Raw genomic sequence first — 21,028 nt, 5'->3', positions numbered from 1 at the left:
TCTTAGCCAGTCAAAGGAAAAAAGGATGGATGGCAAAGACAAGAACAGCAAGGAGAAAACTTGTTTCCTATAGATGGTCTGTTACACTACACAATTGGAAGAGCCTCTAAGCAAGAAGGCCAGGAGAGACCAAAAGACCACTTCCTTGGCCATGTCAGCCAAAGGAAAAAAGGGGTCAGATGAGCCTCCTCAGAGAACAGATGTTCCTGCTCACCCTACCACTAGGGGGCAAGCTAGGCAGCCAAGGAAATCTTGGCCTGCCCTGGCCCCCAAGGGGAGGAAAAGATAGCCTACCCCAACACCACCAGATGGTCCCTCTTCATCTCCAGTCATGAATAAGGAGTTGCTGGGAGGCTCCACCTGCATGTTTTCTGCCTTTGTGGAGCAGGTGGGGCATACCAGCACCCTGCCTGTCTCACCCCCAGGACCGGGAGCCCCCCCCCCCCCCCAGGTGGGGCCAGGGGACAGGAAGTCAAAATGGAGAAGAGAACATGTTGCTTCCTCTCCCACTCGTAGCAGCTCCTCCAGGAGCAGAATCAGGAGCAGCAGCAGTTCATCCAGCTGTGCTTCAGTGAGCAGCTCCTCCACTGACAAGAGAACTGGGCACAGGCAGAAGTGTAGGACCAAAAAGAAGACCAAATAGGCCCAGGCCAATAGGAATGGGGTTGGTGAGTCCTCCAATATGGCAGGCAGGGATGACTATTGGTTGGGGAATGCTCTGGTGCCGGGGTTGCCTCCATGGACCATCAGGCACAGGGCCAGACATCCGGGATTGGAACTGTGTGGGAAGATCCCCAGGCTTTTGCTCTACCCATCTTCACAGACAATTAGGAGCCCCCGGACTTTCATTTGCCCAAGAAGATCAGGAAATGCATCCTCAGAGAGTACTACGTGGATGTCTTCACTTTGCTGAAACCAGCATGGGAGAAGGGTTGCTCCCTCAGGTCTAGCAAAAAAAAGGTAAGCGGGAGGTCAAACCAGACCTTGTTGAGTGGTCCTTTGCAAACTGGATGACAGGTTACTCTGTTTTCATGGGGGTGGTCATGCTGGTTTATCATGAGTGGCGTTGGCACATCAACAACCACAAGATCAATGTCCTCAAGGCCCGGGATATTGCTGGTGAGGTGGCAGCCATCGCTTGAGAAGACACCACCTTCTGCAAGCGAGCATCCCAAAACAGCAATACCAGGTGGGACCTCATCAACAACATGATCTGGCTGGTTGAGATGGGGCTTCACATCAAAAGGAAAGAGGAAGCCTCACAAGCATCTAAGTGGGTGGGAAAGAAGAACCCTTGTAGACTGGTGTGCTGGGAGTTCAACATTGGAAAATGAGTCCGAACACACTGCTACGAGCTTTGTGGGGGCCCAGCAGCCCTTTCGCCCAGGACACCCTAGCCCAGCAGCCTCCAGAAAGAAGGAGAAAGCCCCTGGCTCTGGAACCTAAGGGTTGAGGGGGTCCAAAGGCTGCCCAGCCATGCTTCAGCCTCGCTCCCACTCCTATGTGCCTTCCACCTTGCTGCCACTCCTCATACACTACCCTGATAAGAAAGCAACCACCTTCTTGGTGGAGGGTTTCACATGGGGTTCCAGGACCCCTGCTGAGGGCCCACGGGTGGCCTCTGTTGCCCCAAACTTCAAGTCCACCCGAGACCTGCGTCAGGTCCTCAGGAACAAAATAATGAAAGAGTGCAAGGTGGGTAGGGTGGAAGTCCCCTTCTCCTCCCCTCCCATACCCAATCTCCAGGTTTCCCCCCTAGGTGTGGCTCCCAAGAAAGCGCCAGGTGAATTCAGCCTTATCCACCAGCTTTCTGACCCCCTGGGGGCATCCATCAATGATGTCATACCTTCCTTCCCGAGCTGTGCTCAGTACACTACACACCCTTCAACTATGCTGTATGTCTTGTTCGGGTGTGTGGCCAGGGAGCTCTCTTGGCCAAGTGTGACATCCAGTCTGCATTCCGACTGTTGCCTGCCCACCTTGATGATTTTTGCCTCTGGGATTTCAGGTTTGAGGAGCAATGGTATTTTAACAAGGCCATGCCCATGGGCTGCTCCTTCAGCTGTACAGCTTTTGAGAAATTCTGTTTATTTCTGGAATGGGAAGTCACCCACTACCTGGATGACATCCTGTTCATTGGAGAGGCGGGAGGTGAAGGATGTGCCAAACCCTTGTCCAGTTTTCAGGCCTTGGCCACTGAGCTTGGAGTCCCACTAGCAACGGAAAAGACTGAGAGAAACTGGAGCGTGTCCAAAGGAGGGCGACTAAAATGGTGAAGGGTCTGGAAACCATGCCCTATGAGGAACGACTTAGGGAGCTGGGGATGTTTAGCCTGGAGAAGAGAAGGTTAGGAGCTGATATGATAGCCTTGTTAAAATACTTGAAGGGATGCCATATTGAGGAGAGAGCAAGCTTGTTTTCTGCTGCTCCAGAGACTAGGACCCGGAGCAATGGATGCAAGCTCCAGGAAAAAAGATTCCACCTCAACATTAGGAGGAACTTCCTGACAGTAAGGGCTGTTCGACAGTGGAACAAACTCCCTCGGAGTGTAGTGGAGTCTCCCTCCTTGGAGGTCTTCAAACAGAGGCTGGATGGCCATCTGTTGGGGATGCTTTGATTGTGATTTCCTGCATGGCAGGGGATTGGACTGGATGGTCCTTGCGGTCTCTTCCAACTCTATGATTCCATGATTCTATGATTCATTGCCCTCACAAACCTGGGTATCCAGCTGGATACAGTGGCGGATGTCTCCCATCTGCCAAATGACAAGCTCTGCTCCCTCCTCTCCATGATACAGGCCACCCTCTCAGCCCACAAAGTCACCCTCAGAGAGGTCCAGACCCTTACTCCATGCGATACATCCTTTGAAAGATATACAAGAAAGATGATATGGCAGCCAGACCATTCTCTTTCACTGAAGAATCCCCATGCCCATACAAAGATGCCATTGTGCCTGCTCTTTGGAGATAATGCACTGTAATCCTGGAGAGGGAGACTTCCCCATGCCCTGATATTCCAAGACAATGCAACCATCAACAGTCTAGATAAAGACCTTCTTGTCCAGAGATTTCCTTTGAACTTACAGAAATAATACTTCTGTCTTTCTAATGTGAACCACCTAGTCCAAATAGGCTGGAGGGCTCTCTACATGGTCAGTTTATGCCAAAACTTCTCTTGTAAGTGTAACTGCTTTAAGGCAAAAGAAAGTCAAAAAGGCAGGGGAAAAGAACCCAGGCAATTACCACCCAGTCAGCCTAACATTAATAAGCAGGAAAAAAAGTCAGCATCCACCTCAATTACAGTATCCCTAATAACAGAGCAATGGAATAATTCTAGCAAAACTCTTTGTATATTTCAAAATTATATTACAAATTTAGATATACATTGCAAAAAAACCCCAAAAATAGTATTAAGTGATAATACAATATAACCAATTGCTGTTACAAATTCTTGAAAAAGTCCTCCACATATGCAGTTGACATGGGATGTGTGGAAGGAATTTGATGTAGTTCAGAGACCACGTGGACAAATTCTCTTTGTTACCATTCCTTGTTGCATTATGATTAAACAGAAATAATATTTATACAAACATACAACTTACCACAGCATACAAGTCAGTAAGTACTTTATCTTTCTCACAAAAGCATATTATCTTAGTTCTAACCTGTACTATCTGAATCCAGTGATGGCTTTCTGTATGCTGCTGTAGCTCTAATGAGGTGGTTAGGTACAGAAGCAACGCTGATTAACCTCAGCTAACACCACAGTGCAACTAATTAATTAAATGAAACACTCTAAGGAGTTTATCACGCTGGGGCATTAAAGAGAGATTAAAACGCATTTAAAGCATCCCACAAATAAAGCGAAAATAGCGAGTAATTGTGCAAATGATTATCACAAGCAATTGTGCAAATAAAGTGTCATTGGAAATGGAATCCTGAAAGTACAAAGATGTGCATTAATGCTTCTTTGTGACCCCCTTAATGGTGGGTTTTGTGTGACATTGTGTGAAATCATTTTGTGTAATTACGTGATTTTTCTGGGATATTCATGAGATAAACTCCCAATCCCCTCGTGTGATAAACTCCTATGGATAGCTTTTCATTTAAACTTTTAGGTATAAGGCTATCCAGTAGGTGGCACCAAAATACTTCCTTTTGTAAAAGCATAATATTTTTGTCCCAGTGTATTTTAAATTGTTGTACCTCAAAAGCACAAAATTTGAAAGCATTGGGTCCATGATTATGAGTGTCCCTACTTTTATATCTAATTCTACTTACATGCTCCAAGATATGCACTTTCAGAGGGCAGTGGGTCTGGCCTATGTAAATCTTTTGGCATGGACAGATACTGATATAAACAACACCTGATATTTAACAAGTAGAAATACCTCCTAGTTTGTATCTTCTCTGTGTGCTGGGGTGAATAAATTCCTTGATATTTAAACTACATTTACAAACTGAATACCAACCACACTGAAAATGACCAGATAGTGCTGGAGATATCATGGGTTTTAAACAAATATCTGTACATACCAACTGAGCTTCCAGAATGGGAGTATTAGTGTAACCGATTAATGGAGGCTTTCTATAACTGTCAATATGCTTCAAAATGTGCAAGTTTTTGAAAATAATACATTTTATATGACTGTCTAAGGGACCAAAAGTAATATTATTAATTCGATCTTTGGTTTTTTGGTTTTTTTAGGTTTCAAGAGTGAGACTGTGTCTACTTGTCTTGCTCTTTTTAAAGAAATATTCAAAATATGTTCAGGATACCCACATTACTCAAAAATCTGTGTGCCTCATCTTCAAAGTTTTGGGGAAAGGTTCAACTCCTCTTCCACCTTAATAATTGTGAAAAGGACTATTTTTCTTTTAGTTTGTGTGCATGGCAACTATGATACTGTAAGCGTGCATTAGTTTCTTCTAATTAGCTACAGTCACTGCCTGGTTACTGATAAAAAAACATTTGAGTCCAAAAATGGCAGTGATTGTGGGTGTTGGTGACAAGTAAATTTTATACATGAACTAATGTTATTAATCCCTTAAGTGTTTACCTGTGAAGCTTGACTGAAAATTATGAATATATCATCAATGAACATCTTGTAAATGTGAAAATATAGTCTGTAAGAATTTGTAACAGGATGTAGAATGATTCTTGTTTCCAATGCTGTCATATACAAATCTGCCAAACTAGGAGCAGATGGACATTGGATTCAAATTACAAGAAAATAAATTCCACTTAAACATTAAGAAAAACTTCTGCTCAACAGTAAAATAGACTGTGTTGTATGGTGGATTATCCTTCTTTGGCAGTCTTTAAATAGAAGTTGGATGAGCATCTTTCCAGAGTGATTTAGTTTTGTATTCCTGGCAAGGTGGTTTGACTAGATGGCCCTTGTAATTCCTTCCAACTGTAAGATTCTATGATTCTATGAGCAGTTCATATAGCTGCTTACTATGAGGTTATACAGACCGCCCCAAAGCACTCTGCAGCCACCCCTTTACTGGCCGGATCAGTACCGGAGGGGTGTCATGATGGCTCACTCCGTGTGAACTGGTATGCACCAAAATGGTGCCCTGGGGGTGGGGTTATGGCATCCAGAGTGCAGACGCTGTGCCCTAACTCTGTCCGCAGGCTGGCACAAAGTGCCGGTCTGTATCAGACCTATGTGTCTAGAATCTTCCTGGGAAACTATCTCCAGGATTTGGCTGATGTGGGAAAGTGGGCAAGGTAAAGAGAAGTATCTGGACTGGACTTTGCTTGGGAAAAAGATAGGATGCCAAGAAAATGGCATGTGCACTGATTGTACCTGAGCCAAATTCAGTCCACCTTGATGATACTGAGAGTCCTGCCCAACCTTAAGTTCATATTCCCAGTTTCTCCATATGTGTTGGAGGCTGACTGCCTAGCACTGGTACCAGTGGATATTTGCCTTGCTTATCTTCCTTGGAGGCCTACTCAGATCAGATAAGGCTAGTTTTGCCTCTCACTTTCCCCTACTTTGGAAGGTGAATCCACCCTAGTCAGTATGACTTCTTGTTAGTCCCACATTCACACAGGAGAGTACCCTTAGACTGCAAAGAAGGACTTTGATCTCCTGACATTTTGAAAGGAGCATAGCCCAGGGTAGGGAAGCATGGTGCTCTCAGTGTTTCAGGAGTGTGGCCTTTTATGACCAAGGGAGGAATGTTGAACAACAGAGGGAAGGGTTAGCCTTAAGGCTCCCAACTCATCTGATCAACAAGCCTAGTTCCAACTGTGGAACTGGGTAAGGGACATCCAAGGCCTAGACCAATGGGGGAAAGGCCCAAGAAAATAAACCTTCCTGGGGGAGAAAATGGAGGGGATAGGGCCCATACAGACAGGCCAAAATAAAGCTGCTTCGGGTCACTTTGGAGGTATGCTCTTTAAATAACATACACATCTTAAGAGGCTAGACGCTGTGCCAAAGCCACACGCCAGTCCTTAAGATGAGTGTGGCTTTGGCAAGGCTTCTGGCCTCTTAGGGTGCATGCATCATTTAAACAGAATACTTCCAAAGTGACCTGAAGCATCTTTATTTTGGCCTGTCTGTACAGGCTCATAGGCGCGTTACAGACGGGCCCATAGAGGCACCATCGTTACATGCGAGGGCGGCGCTTCCTGACGCGCCTTGCCCCTTGCGCGTAATGAGTGCGTCAAAATGGCAGCACTGCATACAGATGGGCGCCACCATTTTGATGTTGCAGCCGCACAGCATCCGGACGTCGGGCACTGGAAGTGGTGCCGCGAGTGCGCGCCTCGCGCCTTGCAGCACCACTTCCAGGGCCCAGGAAGAAGCGCCATTTTGGTGCTTCTTTCTTGCTGCGCCTGAGAACCGCGCGGTTTGGCTGCTGCAGTTCCCAGATATAGCAACCGGCAGCGGCGCAAGACCGCCCATTTTGGGCGGTCTGTAATGCGCCATAGTTTACTATTTTAATGCTCCTCTTCCAAGTAACTCAGCAGAAACCCTTTAAACTGATATCAGGGGTACTGATACTCTCTCTGTGAAGGCAGAGTAGTCCTTCCCCATGGAGAGGTCCAGATTAACTGAATCCACACAATCCACAGATCATGGAAACCACAGATCATGGAATGACTTCCAAGAGACTTGGGAGAAATACAAACAGCTCGGTGAAGACTGAACATACTCAAACTGAGCATGTTTATTAACCCTGGAATACTTCCTGGAACACTGGGGGCAGAAAATTTGGGACAAGAGCGGGAGAATGAATAGGCATCCTAGAAGAAAGCAAGGCTGATTGGATGGGTAGAACTGTGAACAGATATATTCTATATTAACATTTTGTCACAACTTTTATTTTTAGGATCTAAAATTCAATATGGTCTGCATATTTACATGCATGTGTGTCCTATCCAGTTGGATTAGCTCCAGATTCTTTTCAACAGCTCAGCAACCTGTGCTTTTCTAGAAACTTTGACTTCCACTTCAGATACATGTTCTCTAAGTCAATTTCTATTTATGAAACTTTACTTTAAGTTCAAAATAACTTTTTTAAAAAAAACCTGAGTTCAAAAGTCCTAAATATTCTCTGAGTTAGAATTTGTTCAAGTATTTTTTGTTACTGACTTCTAACCTTCTCATCAATTGCAGTTTAACTGGTATTGTGCTACCTATAAATGAATAATACCCTGCGTGCTGACCCAGTGACTCACTTGTTTCCTTGCAGATCTACTCTTATTCATTTTTAATGCCATGTCTGTGCTAAAGTTTCCATAAAGTTTGCCAGTTTAATTAGCTCATTATTTTCTTTGCAGAGCACCTCAAGGCAATTTAAAATGAATTATGCAACTGAGTTTCCTTCAGAAATATTCAGTATGGTAGTCTATTCAGCTGATTGTTTATACTAAATTCCTCAGCTCCAAACAATAATATTAAACAATAAGATTTTCCACTTAACACATGGCCAACATAGGAAGTCAACTATAAGAAATCCATAGACACCATGGATGAATTAATTATCTTGAGATGTCTCATAGGCATGGAGCAGTCACACAAATAGAGGGGAATAAGCATCACACCATCACCAAGGAGGATAAAAAGATATAAAAGGCAAAAGAGAGACAAAAACAGAAAGTTGCACCACTGTATTTAAGATGTGTCTCTTTCTTTATCAAGGGAAACTAGAAAATATTTAGAATTTAAAGACATAGTGCTTTCACACACTGAAAATCGTAAGGTTAAACAGCGAAAATCATGTGAAAATTGTGCAATCGTGATTAACATTTTCACACACATTGATATTGCAAGAAGGAATCATGCCCCCCAAGTTAATCAGTTGAATGTTTGCAACCACTTTCCTATAAGAATAAGTAAAACAAAGCACCAATAGCGTAATGCTTTATTAATGATCAAAAGGTTGAAAATATAAAGCAACTCAGCTGTAGTAGGACTAAATATTATTGTAAGCTAAGCATTATTACTACACAAAAGAAGCAAAGGTAAGTATTTTTCAGAAATGCAGATTATGAATAGTAGTTTGTATATATGAGATAAGAGATTGCTTGTATATATAAGATAAGGGATTGTGGTGCCAGTTTGGAAATGGGGGCTGTGTTCCTCCCTTCTCACTATTATTTGGAGCACTTGTGAAACATAATAAAACAGAGTAAATGTTATCATATATGCATTTTACAGTGTTGTAACAGTGAATATGGATCCCAAAAGCCGTATAAAGCTGTAAACAACCATGAAGGGTCTTTAAAATGGGGATGGGATATGCAACAAAAAATTATGACATATGTATTAAATTTTGCAATTATTTTGGATACTTTTTTCCAAATAAACAGCTTCATTTATATACCACTTCATACTGAACTAACAGTGTCTAAGCAGTTTACAGCTGTAAGCTAATTGCCCCCAACAATCTGGGTACTCATTTTAGCAACCTCCTAGGAAGGATGCAAGCCTGAGTTGAGCTTGAGCCCTTTTGCTGGTATTGAACTCACAGCATTATGGTTTCGAGTGAGTGGCTGCAGTACAGGCATTTAACCACTGCGCCATCAGGGATCCCACTGGAAGATATTCAAATAAATGATTCTTAGAGCCTGGCCCAGAAAATCCAAGGTTAGCAAAAACCTTGCTACCTTTATGTTGGGTGAGTGGGGTATTCATGCACATTGTAATCCTCTCTTTATCCCCACTGATCAGTGACACCTGGCTGAACGAGACTTTGTGAGAAAGGGATCTAAGAGTCCAAGTAGACCACAGGATGAACATGAATCAACAGCGCGATGCAGCAGCTAACAAGGCCAATGCGATTCTAGGCTGCATCAATAGAAGTATAGTGTCTAGAATGATCAAGGGAAGTAATAGTGCCACTCTATTCTGCTTTGGTCAGGTCCCATTAGTAATGTTTGGTCAGGTCACAATCCAATTAGTAATGTTTGAGAATAGCACACTTAAAACAAGACTGATCTGATTGTTTTCAGTAATACCACACCTCCGCTATTCTGCTGTGCTTTGAAGTTTCTATATATTTGCCTCTTAGCTGTTATCAGATGTAGAATACGAAGTTGATCAGCACTTGAGGCATGAAAGAACTTTGCTTCTTGTTCCAGAGTCTTTCTCTGTGTCAGTAAAGAAACAAGTAAGTTCAACAAGGCTTTTATTGCTTCATTTTTTCAGTAAAAAGATGTATCATTAACACAACATGAAGACACAATGTAATGTTCAGGTGGATTGTGTGTATGTATTGTACTAATCGGATTATATGAATTTATGGTTGTATGTAATTTTCTCCAGACACTAGACAGCAGTTGTGAGACTTCTATGGAACTATACTGATCCTGTCAGAACAGTAAACTCAGAGTTTTGTGATACTCCCAATACATCTCCTTGGATAATTTTGCATCATAACAGGATTCTTATTTACATACATTCACTCCCCCCTACACAATTATGTGCATTGTCTTTATATCTTTGGAATTTAGAAGGGTTTTGTTTATTTGTTTGTTTGTTTTAGTTTGGGTTTTTTTGTTTGTTTGTTTGTTTGTTTCAAGAAACTCTTTTCCTAAACCCAAGCCTACCTGTTACCAAACTCAGTGGGAAGTGAAATTCAGGTCAGTGCAGTTAAATCAACATAGATATTTGGAAATTTCCTCCGATTATGCAATTATGTAGTGAAAAGTTATTGAAACTACAATCCTATGCAAACTATTTGGGAAGTAAATCCCACCAAATAACTGAAATTTATTTCTGAGTAAGCATGCAAAACAGTGCACTGCAAGCTTTGGTTAAGAACCCTGGAATATTTTATTTATGCTAAAAGATAGTAGTAAATCAAATGTATAGCCTCACATTCACTCTCACCACAATTCCCTTTGTTGCAATGCAAAGGTGGCATTTTATCTGCATGCGAGGGATTGTCTACAGGTTCTTTTCATGAGGGCCAATCCAATTGTGTTGCAGCATTTCATGCACAGGAAAGCTAATGCGTGTGGAGGAGATGCCTAAAGAAGAAACAGTAGGAGCAGGGGACAGATCTAAATGAAACTCAATTTGCTCCATGAAAAAGTTGCTTAATTTGTATCAGTTCTTGTCAAGAACTAAACTGCCTATGCAGATTTCCTGTGTATGCATCCATAGGAACCCTTACACTAGCTGCACATTTATTTAACTTCAGGAATTGCAATTACTTTAAGTAACTTACAGTACAGCCAGTATGGTGTCGGGGTTTGAGTGCAGGACTCTAGATACCAGGGTTCAGATTCCCACTCGGCCAAAGAAACCCACTGAGTGACCTTGGGCAAGTCATATGCTGTCAACCTCAGGGTAAGGCAATGGCAAGCCTCCTCTGTGCAAATCTTGTCAAGAAACCCCCATGATAGTATGGGATGCCATAAGTCAGAAACACTTGAAGGCACACAACAACAGCTTGCTTTCATCAGTACATTGCTACTTGTATATAAAGTGTGTGTGACAGAGATGGGGGAAGGGGAAGAGAGAACACAGGATAATGATTTGAGTGTTGGACTATGACTCTCTGAGACCAGGGTTCAAATCCCTGCTCAGCCACAGAAAGCCACTGGATGACCCTGGACAAGTCACACACTCCTTAGAGGCAGGCCCTGAGAAAGTTCTTCTGAACAAATCCTGCCAAAAAAACTCCTACAACAATAAGTCGTAGGAGTCATGGTGATAAGTCAGATTCAACTTGAAGATGTGTAGCAACAACATAAACTGTATATGGATACCCATATAGACACATTTATTTTCCTCATCTTCTGCATTAGATACATAAGAAATTCAACTGATAGTTTTGTCTACAGATTGTACTGATTATACTCTAGCTAATTTTAGATATTTGTATCAAACTTTCTTTCCTAAAGATTCTGCTCTCCCATCTTAAAAGTATAAGATGCCTTGTTTGGGAAGGAGGGCTGGCAGAGAACACTAAAATAATTTCTTTAAAAGAAATTCTTGTGAATGCTTTTAAAAATACATTGGCCTGTTACAGACTGCCAAAATAAAGCTGCTTCGAGTCTCTTTGGAAGTATGCTATTAAAATGATGCATGGGTCCTAAGAGTCTGGAGGTCGCGCCAAAGCCACACTCCATTCCTAAGCACTGAAGTGCAGCTTTGGTGCAGCCTCTGGATTCTTAGGGTGCATGCATCATTTAAACAGCATACCTCAGACCCGAAGCAGCTTTATTTTGGCAGTCTGTAACAGGCCTTTATTTGCAACAAAAGCTCTAAACCCATATTTTGGAGGAAAACCATGAAGATTTTATCATTAGCATACTTTGTTCCATCATGCATTTGTGGATCCAACGGCAAATGTAAGGCTTTGCTTTACAATTTGTTGGGATGGAAAAGCTGTACTTTATTAGTCACAACTAAATAGACTTGGCCTACAGTACTGTATGTATCAGGAGTCAGGCATCCATTGACCTGCCAGCCAGCCAATTTCAACCCATTCACCCAGCCTGCTTGCTAAATAGCACTAGAATAACATATACAGGAATGCACTTAAGCACAAGTCATTGTGTAGTTCTCTTGCCACATGTGAATCAGAGAGCATCAACTCCCCATGTATAACTGTATAATTTTTTTAGTCAGAACATTTATCCCAAAATCCTGATGTAACTTAACCACAGATCAATGGAAGTACTGTACTCTAACTCTTATCAAAAAATGAAGCATCCCCTTCTCTGAGTATAATGGCAAAAGAAGAGAGCTTAGTCCATCCTGGAGGCACCTTAAAAAAGCACCAACCCCATCTGCTTTCTCTTCTGGCCTTTCTGAATGTCTGGGCAGGAAAATGACGGCAGGAGTGGCTCTTTGGAGCTTCCCCCTCAAAGTAGTACCAAGAGGAAACAGGCTTTGAAGGATCTGAATACAACATTTGTATGCATTTCTGGGTTAAAATCAGGCAAAGTCATCACATTAAGCTTCAAGGCTCCAATCACTGTGAACGTAGTTGCCATTTTCTTTGCTTTGTCTTTACATCCTTTTTTAAACATGCATGCATTTTCTTATCCCCATCTAGGCTCAGTTGCCTCTCCAGCACATTGCATAGCCACCATATACTGTAGTTCCCTCTTCATCCATGTAGCCTTTAGGATGAGCACAAACAGTTATGCCTCCCAAAATTTTATCACTTTTGCTTCATCTGACATTGCTGCTAGAATTTATGAAGCTAATGAGACATTTTACAATCTGGGCATGAGTATTAATAGGCACTTTAAAGGATCTCTCACCAGCTCTCCCCTTGGGCATGAGTATGGACTGTCCATAGCCTTCAGGGTCAGGTAAATACACTCAGTGTGTTCAGTTTTCTGGACCGGTTTCCTGGTCAGATTGATGGTGCTTTTGTGGACCATGGCCACATCTTCCCCTCGCCCACTGACCTGCTCTTTAACAGCATACCCAGCTGGGAGGGCTTTAACCCAGGTCACACTACTATCCTCTCCCAACCAGGTTTCTGTGATACAAGCCAGGTTGGCCTTCCCCTCTTCTAACAAATCGTGGATGATATGGGATTTGTTCTTTACTGACCTGGCATTACAGAGAAGTAGGGTAAGGGTCTGTGGTATGGTTGGGACGATACTCAGTTCTTTTGGACTAACAGGGGGACTGGAAGGCAGGATAGGTATTAAGTATCGATCTCGTCTTCCTTTATATTTCTTGTTCCCCCTGTTAACACTATATCTCCCGTTGCCCCACACTACTTCGATCGGCACCCCCTGATCAGAATTCTCATCCACATAGTCACTTTCTTGCATCACAATAATGTCCCACTGGCACATCCCCCTTCAGTCCCTCTGGCACAGGTGGCATTGCGTGGGCACGCGCTTGTTCCCGGTATCAGAACCTGTTATTGAGATCAGATATAATGCTGTATATATACAGTTCATATATAATCACTTCATGTATATTTTGAGATATCTGATCTATATTGTTCTGTTAGCTAAGAGGTTGGGTGGTGGGGTGGTGGAGAGTATATGGCTAGAATATAAAAGTTGGTGTTAGTTTCTAAGTGGGGCCCTGATAACTGCTTTGGAATGTTGTTTTAGATGACTAGCTGGGAATGTATCGAATATTCAAGGTTATGTCTTGAGTGAGGCTAGGTTGTGATGGCGGCCTAGCTAAGTGGGTGTGGTGTGGGGAACTAACGGGGTGGAGAAAGGAGGGGCATATTAAAAGTGTTACAGATCACTACTGCAGTGCTCTTACAATAAACTTTCTACTTTGGTATAAGTTTGCTTGTGGACCATTGATCAGAGGATTCCAAACCTCACACCCGGGGAGGCTGGCGCTGGCACTGGGCATCTTCAGGGGGAGCTGGCGGGCCGGTTTTTGAAGGTGCCACTCCCACCGACACTTCCCCTTTCAGTCTCTCTGGCACAGATGGCGTTGTGCGGGCGCGCACTTGTTCCTGGGGAGGCTGGCACTGGGCGTCTTCAGGGAAGCCGGCGGGCTGGCTTTTGAAGGTGCCGCTCCCACCGGCACCTCCCCCTTCAGTCCCTCTGGCGCAGGCGGCGCTGCACAGGCGCGCGCTCATTCTCAAACTGGCTGCCGTTTCCCTTCCACAGCTGCCACAGCCACCCTTGTTAGCCCAGTGGTGTGGGGAGAGGGAGGCTCAGCGTCTTCAAACTGCAGAAGCAGATCTATTATATCCCATCACACACCACACTACCTTGGGTACGTCCCCAAATTCCTTGCAGCCATCCAGCTCCAGGGTTCTGACAAATTGTTCACTCAGCAAGTGGTGAAATGTTTAAACCTGGTTGTTTTAAACCTGCTTGTTTATGTAATTATACTAAATTTACTATATAGTATTTTTAGAATTACTGACTGGATTTCATTGTACCATTGATCTTAATGCTTTTCTGCACTCTTTTAAAATGTATTTAACATATTGTTCCAATGATCTATTGACTGCAATAAAGCAATAAGAAGATAAGTGCTTGTGACAACCATGAATTTTAGAAAAAAATCCCCAGGTGTATTAGAGGGCAGAATTGCCTGTAAGAGTTGGGTGTATCTGAATCTTAGCATTCCATTAAAATTATTTCTTTTTTACTAATGTCTTGAGCACTCTGATCATCCACCAAAGAAACTGCACTTTTTCTTCGAAAAGTAACTCATACAATACAAGATAATAAAGTTAAGATAAAACACATGCCAAAGTGCAAAGTATGGCCTCCCTGCAAATATCTGAAAGGTATTTTCCTTGATGAAATTAACCAGAAGCTTTATTAAATTTAGACAGCTATAAACTAAATTCAAATAGCAGTTTCTTATTCCTCTAATATGTAATACAAGACAGTGCACCAGCACTGAAGAAGGGATTTCAATAGGATGAAGCTTTTTCACCCCCTACAGTACTTACTGAAATTCTCCTTTCTGCACAGCTGTTAAAAACACACTGTCCTATCTTTTTGCTACCTTCAGTTATGGAAGGGGAAGAAGGGTCAAGACATTACCAGCATTTTATCCAGTTTACATAGGGCCAGAACAGACAGGCCTTTGAGGCACCCTTGTCACATGTGAGGGCTGCCTGGTGGGCGGAGCGCCCGCACACCCGGCAGCCCTTGCATGTGATGAGGGTGCCACAGCTGCAGCGCACCCACCAGACGCGGCGCATGACAATTACGTCACAGCTGCGCAGCCTCCAAATGGGGCTGTGCAGCTGCGACGTAACCACGCCGCCTCTGGCGCTTTGCGGCGTCGCAAAAAGGAGCCAATTTTTGGGCTCCTTTTTTCCTACGCAGCAGCACCATGCAATTTATATGCTGCGGCACTCATGTGCAGGAAAGAGAGGTGCCAAGGAGGCGCCTCTTTTTGGCAGTCTGTACCCCACCATAGATAGTGTTTCTGTATTGGTCTGAATGTTGGACTATGACTCTAAAAGCCAGGGTTTAATCCCCAGCTCAGCCATAAAACTCACTGGGTGACCTTAGGCAAGTCACATGCTCTCAGCCTCAGGGGAAGCCAAAGGCTAACTTCCTCTGAACAAATCTTACCAAGAAAACCCTGTTATAGGCTTTAACCCCTACAGGATGTGCTTACACGCATCCTGAAGATGCAGTTTGGGTATATTCCTGGATTTAGACTTGATCCTAGATTTCCAGGTTTTGGCAGTTGCCAAGTAAGGCCAGTGTATTTTAACTGGATTAAAAGAAACTGACCTAGTGAGCCAGTATAAAAAATCTCTGACCATGCTGGAAACTGGCAGACAATATCTGGGGAATGAACAAAATGTGCTTTGGTCTTCAAACAATAAGAACAGGAACAAAATCTGGGGATTTCTGGTCTTTTTAATCAGACTGTATGCACCCTTATGCAATCAAGAATCCATTTTATTGCTCATTCTCAATACAAGCATTGCAAAGTACAGATTTTCCTCAGCACAGAATATCAGCAAATAAAGTTTGGAAACAGGATGAAAGAGCAGAGGAGCAGTCTGGAACAGGTAAGTGACGTTCTACTGCTAAAGCTAAGCTTTTTGCAAATTTACTTGGATGGAGAACTATAACTAAGCCCTACTGAGTTCTTAAGAGGCAAAGCAGGATATGAGTACTGTATTTAGTAAAAGCATTATATTTCATGTTACACTGCAGGCAAGCATTGGAACTAACACCTGTGATACCTTAAAAACTATTCTGGCAAAAGCTTAGATTAACTAGACTGTATGCTTTATTAAAGAAATCAAATTATGCAATTTCTAGTCTATAAAAGAATGGAAGCACAACAAACATAAGTAACATCCCAAGAAGGAAATAATCCATATAGAAAAGTCCTATTTACTCAAAGTGAAGTCTGACTGAATCCATTGGAGCTTACACCCAGGAAGCTGTTTACACTTGGAAAACAATATTGGTCCATATTGGTAGAACACTGGCATATAAACTTAATTAAATTTACAGAATTGCAGCCTAGATTAGTTATTCACATTTTTACGATTTTTAACCCTGGGAAGTGATAAAGTGTGCATTATTTCTTATTGCACCTACTTGCTCTAGGAATATGTGGGTTTTGGACTTCCAGAGAGAGCCATATGAAGAATGTTCAAAGAACACTGAAAACCTAAGTAGTCTTTAAACATAGGTATCCTCGCCCCTCCATTCCATATGGAAACATATTCTACATTTGATCCACCCAATTCTGTAAATTGCTAGGACTTACCTTAACAAAAAGAAAAATCTCATGATGCACCTCTTGAGTATTATTTTCTTCTGAATTATTGTTGCAAGAAAATATGATGCCATTTTGAAAGTTTTTGGAATTACCCTGGATCTTCTTCAGAAAGAAATCAGCTGAAGACAATCCTTCATTTGCAAATGGCATTCCTTCTATTGGCTCAGGAGATGATCTTTGGTTTAGCAGTTCCATTTCCCCCTGGCTTTGCTGGTCTTCATGAATGTATTGCTCAGAAAAATCAGCTTCTTTTTCCCCGTCATACTGAGAGGACAAAGAATTAGTATGGCTGTTCTCTTCTGGGCTTTCCTGATATCTCATATCCATGCTGCCGTGAATAGATGTAAAAGAAACGGGCCTCAAGTCTTCACTAGTATGATCATAAATTTGCTCAATGTCTCCTTCCCCCAAATCTGGAATTTCATACATTCTTGCATTCTCTGTGTTTTCATATATATTGTTATATTCCCCTTTTTCCATACCGGAAAATTGGTCCAATTTGCTGCACCTCTAACCTCTGGGGATTGAAATCAAGTTGGCAATGGTGACAGATACACAGTTTTTAAGTATAAGCAATGCCTATGGTATGCTCTCTGAATATATTGCTACACATGACAGATTTCTAACAATCATTTACTGAGAGCTTTAAAACAGTAAACTGCATATTCACAGGAGACTGTCTCCCTCTTAACCCCTGAACAGTCCAAAGTACCTTCACAGGTTCCTCTTTCTCATAGCCCCCAAGATACATATGACTGAACAAATCGCCCTCTTGCTTGTTACACCAATCCTTGTCAAAGAAGCTGTGGTTGTAATTTTGGGACTTTTCCCCCAAAGGATGGCCATTTCCTTTCTGCATGGCTGACCCTATCATCTGGCTGTTTAAAGCGGAACATGGAAGACTGCTGGGAACCATTAACTGTTCCACTACTACTCATCTCCCTTCCCAGTCTTCTGCCTCACCCTGGAGACACATTGACTCATCCATCTCCCTTCCATCTTAGATTTTTCAACTTATTTGTTTGATAACACAAAGAAAGACTTGATATTCCAGAGATATTATTGTAAAGGTAGCAACTGTTATCTTTTAACATCATCCACAACTGTAATATTTACATGTACATGGGAAAACAAATCTCTTGGGAGGATGGGATTGGGGCTATGGTATTGTATGTACGTTTTAACTTGTAAGTCGCTTCGATTGTTATCGACAGAGAGGCAGGATATAAATAAAAGTTTTATTATTATTTTATTTATTGGTTATTTAGCACGGAGTCATTATGCATAGCAGCAGGAAATGGACTACTACTTGTAAACTGTAGGGCTAGAGTTGGAAGGTACCACAGGGGCCATCCAGTCTAATCCCTTGCCATGCAACTCCTGAAAGCTCTGTTAAAAGACTACCAAAGGAAAGTCTACCACCTTCTGAGGCAGTTTATTCCATTACCAGACAGTCAAGAAGCAAGGGGAAATGGCAAGAAAGGCTAATATAAAGTGTCAAACAATGGTTTTAGATAGAGTAAGGAGAAAGAGAGGCTTCACCAAACAAGACAGAACTAACTATAACTATATACTAACAGTGATCTCTGTTCTCTGAGTTCTGCTCCTTATACAACCCAAAAGCACTGCACACAAATAAGAGGAAAATATTATTAGGGTGGGAATGGGGTCCCAGCATTTTCAAAAATACAAATAACATTCGGGATGGGGATCCTAAAACAGGATAAAAGCAACCCAATGAGGACTGAGAGTATTCCACTCCTCTTATGAGGAATACCATGCCTTCAATATTTCATTTCCAAAAAAACTCCCATCCATCATGTACTTTCTTCTCTTTTAATATTCCTGACCACAGGATCACCCCCAGTATTTCCCTAAGTCTAGCCTGTAGTTGGACTCATGCTCTATGAAAGTGGAGGCTAGAGAGTGGCTAACTATTCCTTATTGTCATCATTCTTTTTCTTATTGTCATCCGTCTTCATTGGGATGCTTTTATCCTTTTTTAGGATCCCCATCCTTGAATGTTATTTGTATTTTTTAAAATGTTGAGACCCCCTCCACCCACCTAGCCTAACAATACTTTCCTCTTTGTAGTTTTTGTGTGGAGATTAGGTAACAAGTTCATTTTTAACAATGGTTGTGGAGGGACAAGGCAAGGATGTTTCCTAAAGCCAAGGTTAGTAGATAACCATATGAATGAGTATTGGGATGTAGCGTGTGAGCGAAAAAGAAGATGTGATGAATTGGCCATGATGAAACAGAGGAGTTGGTTAGTGTTATAATGTGTATAGTGTGCCAGAAAACCTTTGTCTCTGTTCAAACCGCTGCTGATGGACTGCAGTTTGTTGATATATTCCAATTCTGTCGTTTCTCTTTCTAATCATGCTTTGTAGTCTTTTTGATCAAGGACTGCTGTTCTGAGGTCCAAGACAGAATGACCAGGAAGACTGAAGTGTTCTGCAACCAGTTTTTATATTCCCATTCCTAATGTCTGATTTATTTCCTTCTACCCTCTGGTACAGGGACAAACCTGTTTGCCCAGTGTAGAGTACTTAAGGGCATTGCTGACATAGTATAGCATAACATTGGAGGATGAGCAAGTGAAAGTCCCTCTAATATTGTGGGTGGTGTCATTAGGTCCTGTGATGACATTTCCTGAATAGATATGTGGGCAGAGCTGGCATCTGGGTTTGTGGCAAGGCTTTGTACTCATGTTCATATCTGTATTGTGTGTTCTTTTGTAGGTAAGTAACTGTTTGACGTTTCGAGGATGTCTGTAGGTGAGTAAAGGTCTGTCACCAAGAGCCCTTGGGAGGGAAGTATTATTGTCCAGAATAGTTGTAGTTCATTAATGATAGGCCAGTCTCAGTTGGGAGCTAAGTACAAATCTTGCCTTGTTTATTTTTCTCACTTCATGTGGTGGGTATTGTAGTTTGATGAATGTTTATTGTAATTCCTTGAGTTTGGCGTCCCTGTTTTGTAGGTCTGAGCAGATGCAATTGTATTGGCAGGTTTGGCTGTAGACTATGGGTCTGCTAGTGTTTTCAGGGGGGAAACTAGAGACATCTATGTATGTTTAGCGGTCAGTGATTTACAAGCTTGTCACATGAACTTTAAAACTGTCTCAAGCTGCAGCCTGGGATGCTGAGGCGGTTTTACAGTTCATGCGATAAGCTCCATATTGTGGTCATTAGATGTCCATTGTTTAGCTGTATCTTGGTGTCAGCAAGTGAACTTACTCTGTAGATACGTCCAGGCTGAGATTGGTAGAAGACTGGAAATCGTTGAAACTCTGATAGAATGCTGCAATCTATATCTGACTTTTGGTAACCAAATTTATTGGTTACACACAACACTAAGTGACCATTGTAAAAATCTAAAAGATCTTTTAGTCACTCAGCTCTTTGAAAATTTAGAACAAGAGACACACTTTGCATCTTTCTGGATCCTGTTACATTGTATCCCACTTCCACAATTGTATAAATATGCTTTATAACCTGAGACTTGGATATCTCTCTGTACTGCATCTGGAGAACTAGGTTTATGTCCATCAACCCTCATGCTAAAAAAAAAAATTAGTCTGACTCTTAGGCATGTTTAGCTTGGGGAAGAGAAGGTTAAGTGGTGTTATGACAGCCCTGTTTACATATTTGAAGGGATGTCATATTGAGGAGGGAGCAAGCTTGTCCAGAGACTAGGACCCGGAGCAATGGATGCAAGCTGCAGGAAAAGAGATTCTACTTCAACATTAGGAGGAACTTCCTGACAGCAAGGGCTGTTGGACAGTGGAACAGACTCCTTCCTTGGAGTGTAGTGGAGTCTCCTTCCTTGGAGGTCTTTAAACAGAGGCTGGAGGGCAATCTGTTGGGGATGCTTTGATTGAGATTTGCTGCATGGCAGGGGGTTGGACTGGATGGCCCTCATGGTCACTTCCAACTCTAGGATTCTATGACTGTGGAATACACTCCCTCAGAGAATGGTGGAGTCTCCTTCTTTGGAGGTCTTTAAACAGAAGCCATCTGTTAATGGAGATGCTTTGACTGAGAGTTTCTGCATGGCAGAAAAGGGTTGGACAGGTCTCCCTTGGGGTCTCTTCCAAGGCTAAGATTCTATGATTCTGTCCTCAGTCAGTCTTTGTGCCGAAGTTCCTCTTCAGGTCTCCCTCTTTCCTCTCTTGTTGGGCGCCTTCATGTCTTTTCCGACTTGTGGTAACCCCTAAGGCAAACCTGGACTCCCTTGGCAAGGTTTGCTCCAAGGGCGGTCTGCTCTGGCCCTTGTCAGCTCCTTCCTCTGAGGCCCAGAGAGTGCAACCCCACCCACCCTGCAGGGTTCCCTAGG

General features: G+C 42.5%; 1 protein-coding gene across 2 annotated transcripts in view; it reads right to left on the bottom strand.

The window, feature by feature from the left end:
• The window catches only part of CLIC5 (chloride intracellular channel 5), an 87,178-nt gene extending 69,767 nt beyond the window's left edge, over positions 1–17,411 (bottom strand). For both annotated transcript variants that reach the window (XM_042467319.1, XM_042467331.1), the window contains exon 1: positions 16,679–17,411. In XM_042467319.1, the coding sequence (XP_042323253.1) occupies positions 16,679–17,170 (492 nt within the window). In that variant the 5' untranslated portion in view covers positions 17,171–17,411. The remainder of the gene's footprint in view (positions 1–16,678) is intronic.
• Positions 17,412–21,028: the final 3,617 nt, after the last annotated feature.

Source organism: Sceloporus undulatus, chromosome 1 (genome assembly GCF_019175285.1).
Source record: "Sceloporus undulatus isolate JIND9_A2432 ecotype Alabama chromosome 1, SceUnd_v1.1, whole genome shotgun sequence".
In the NCBI taxonomy this organism is placed as follows: Eukaryota; Metazoa; Chordata; class Lepidosauria; order Squamata; family Phrynosomatidae; genus Sceloporus; species Sceloporus undulatus.
This window is presented reverse-complemented; position numbering and strand designations above follow the sequence as displayed.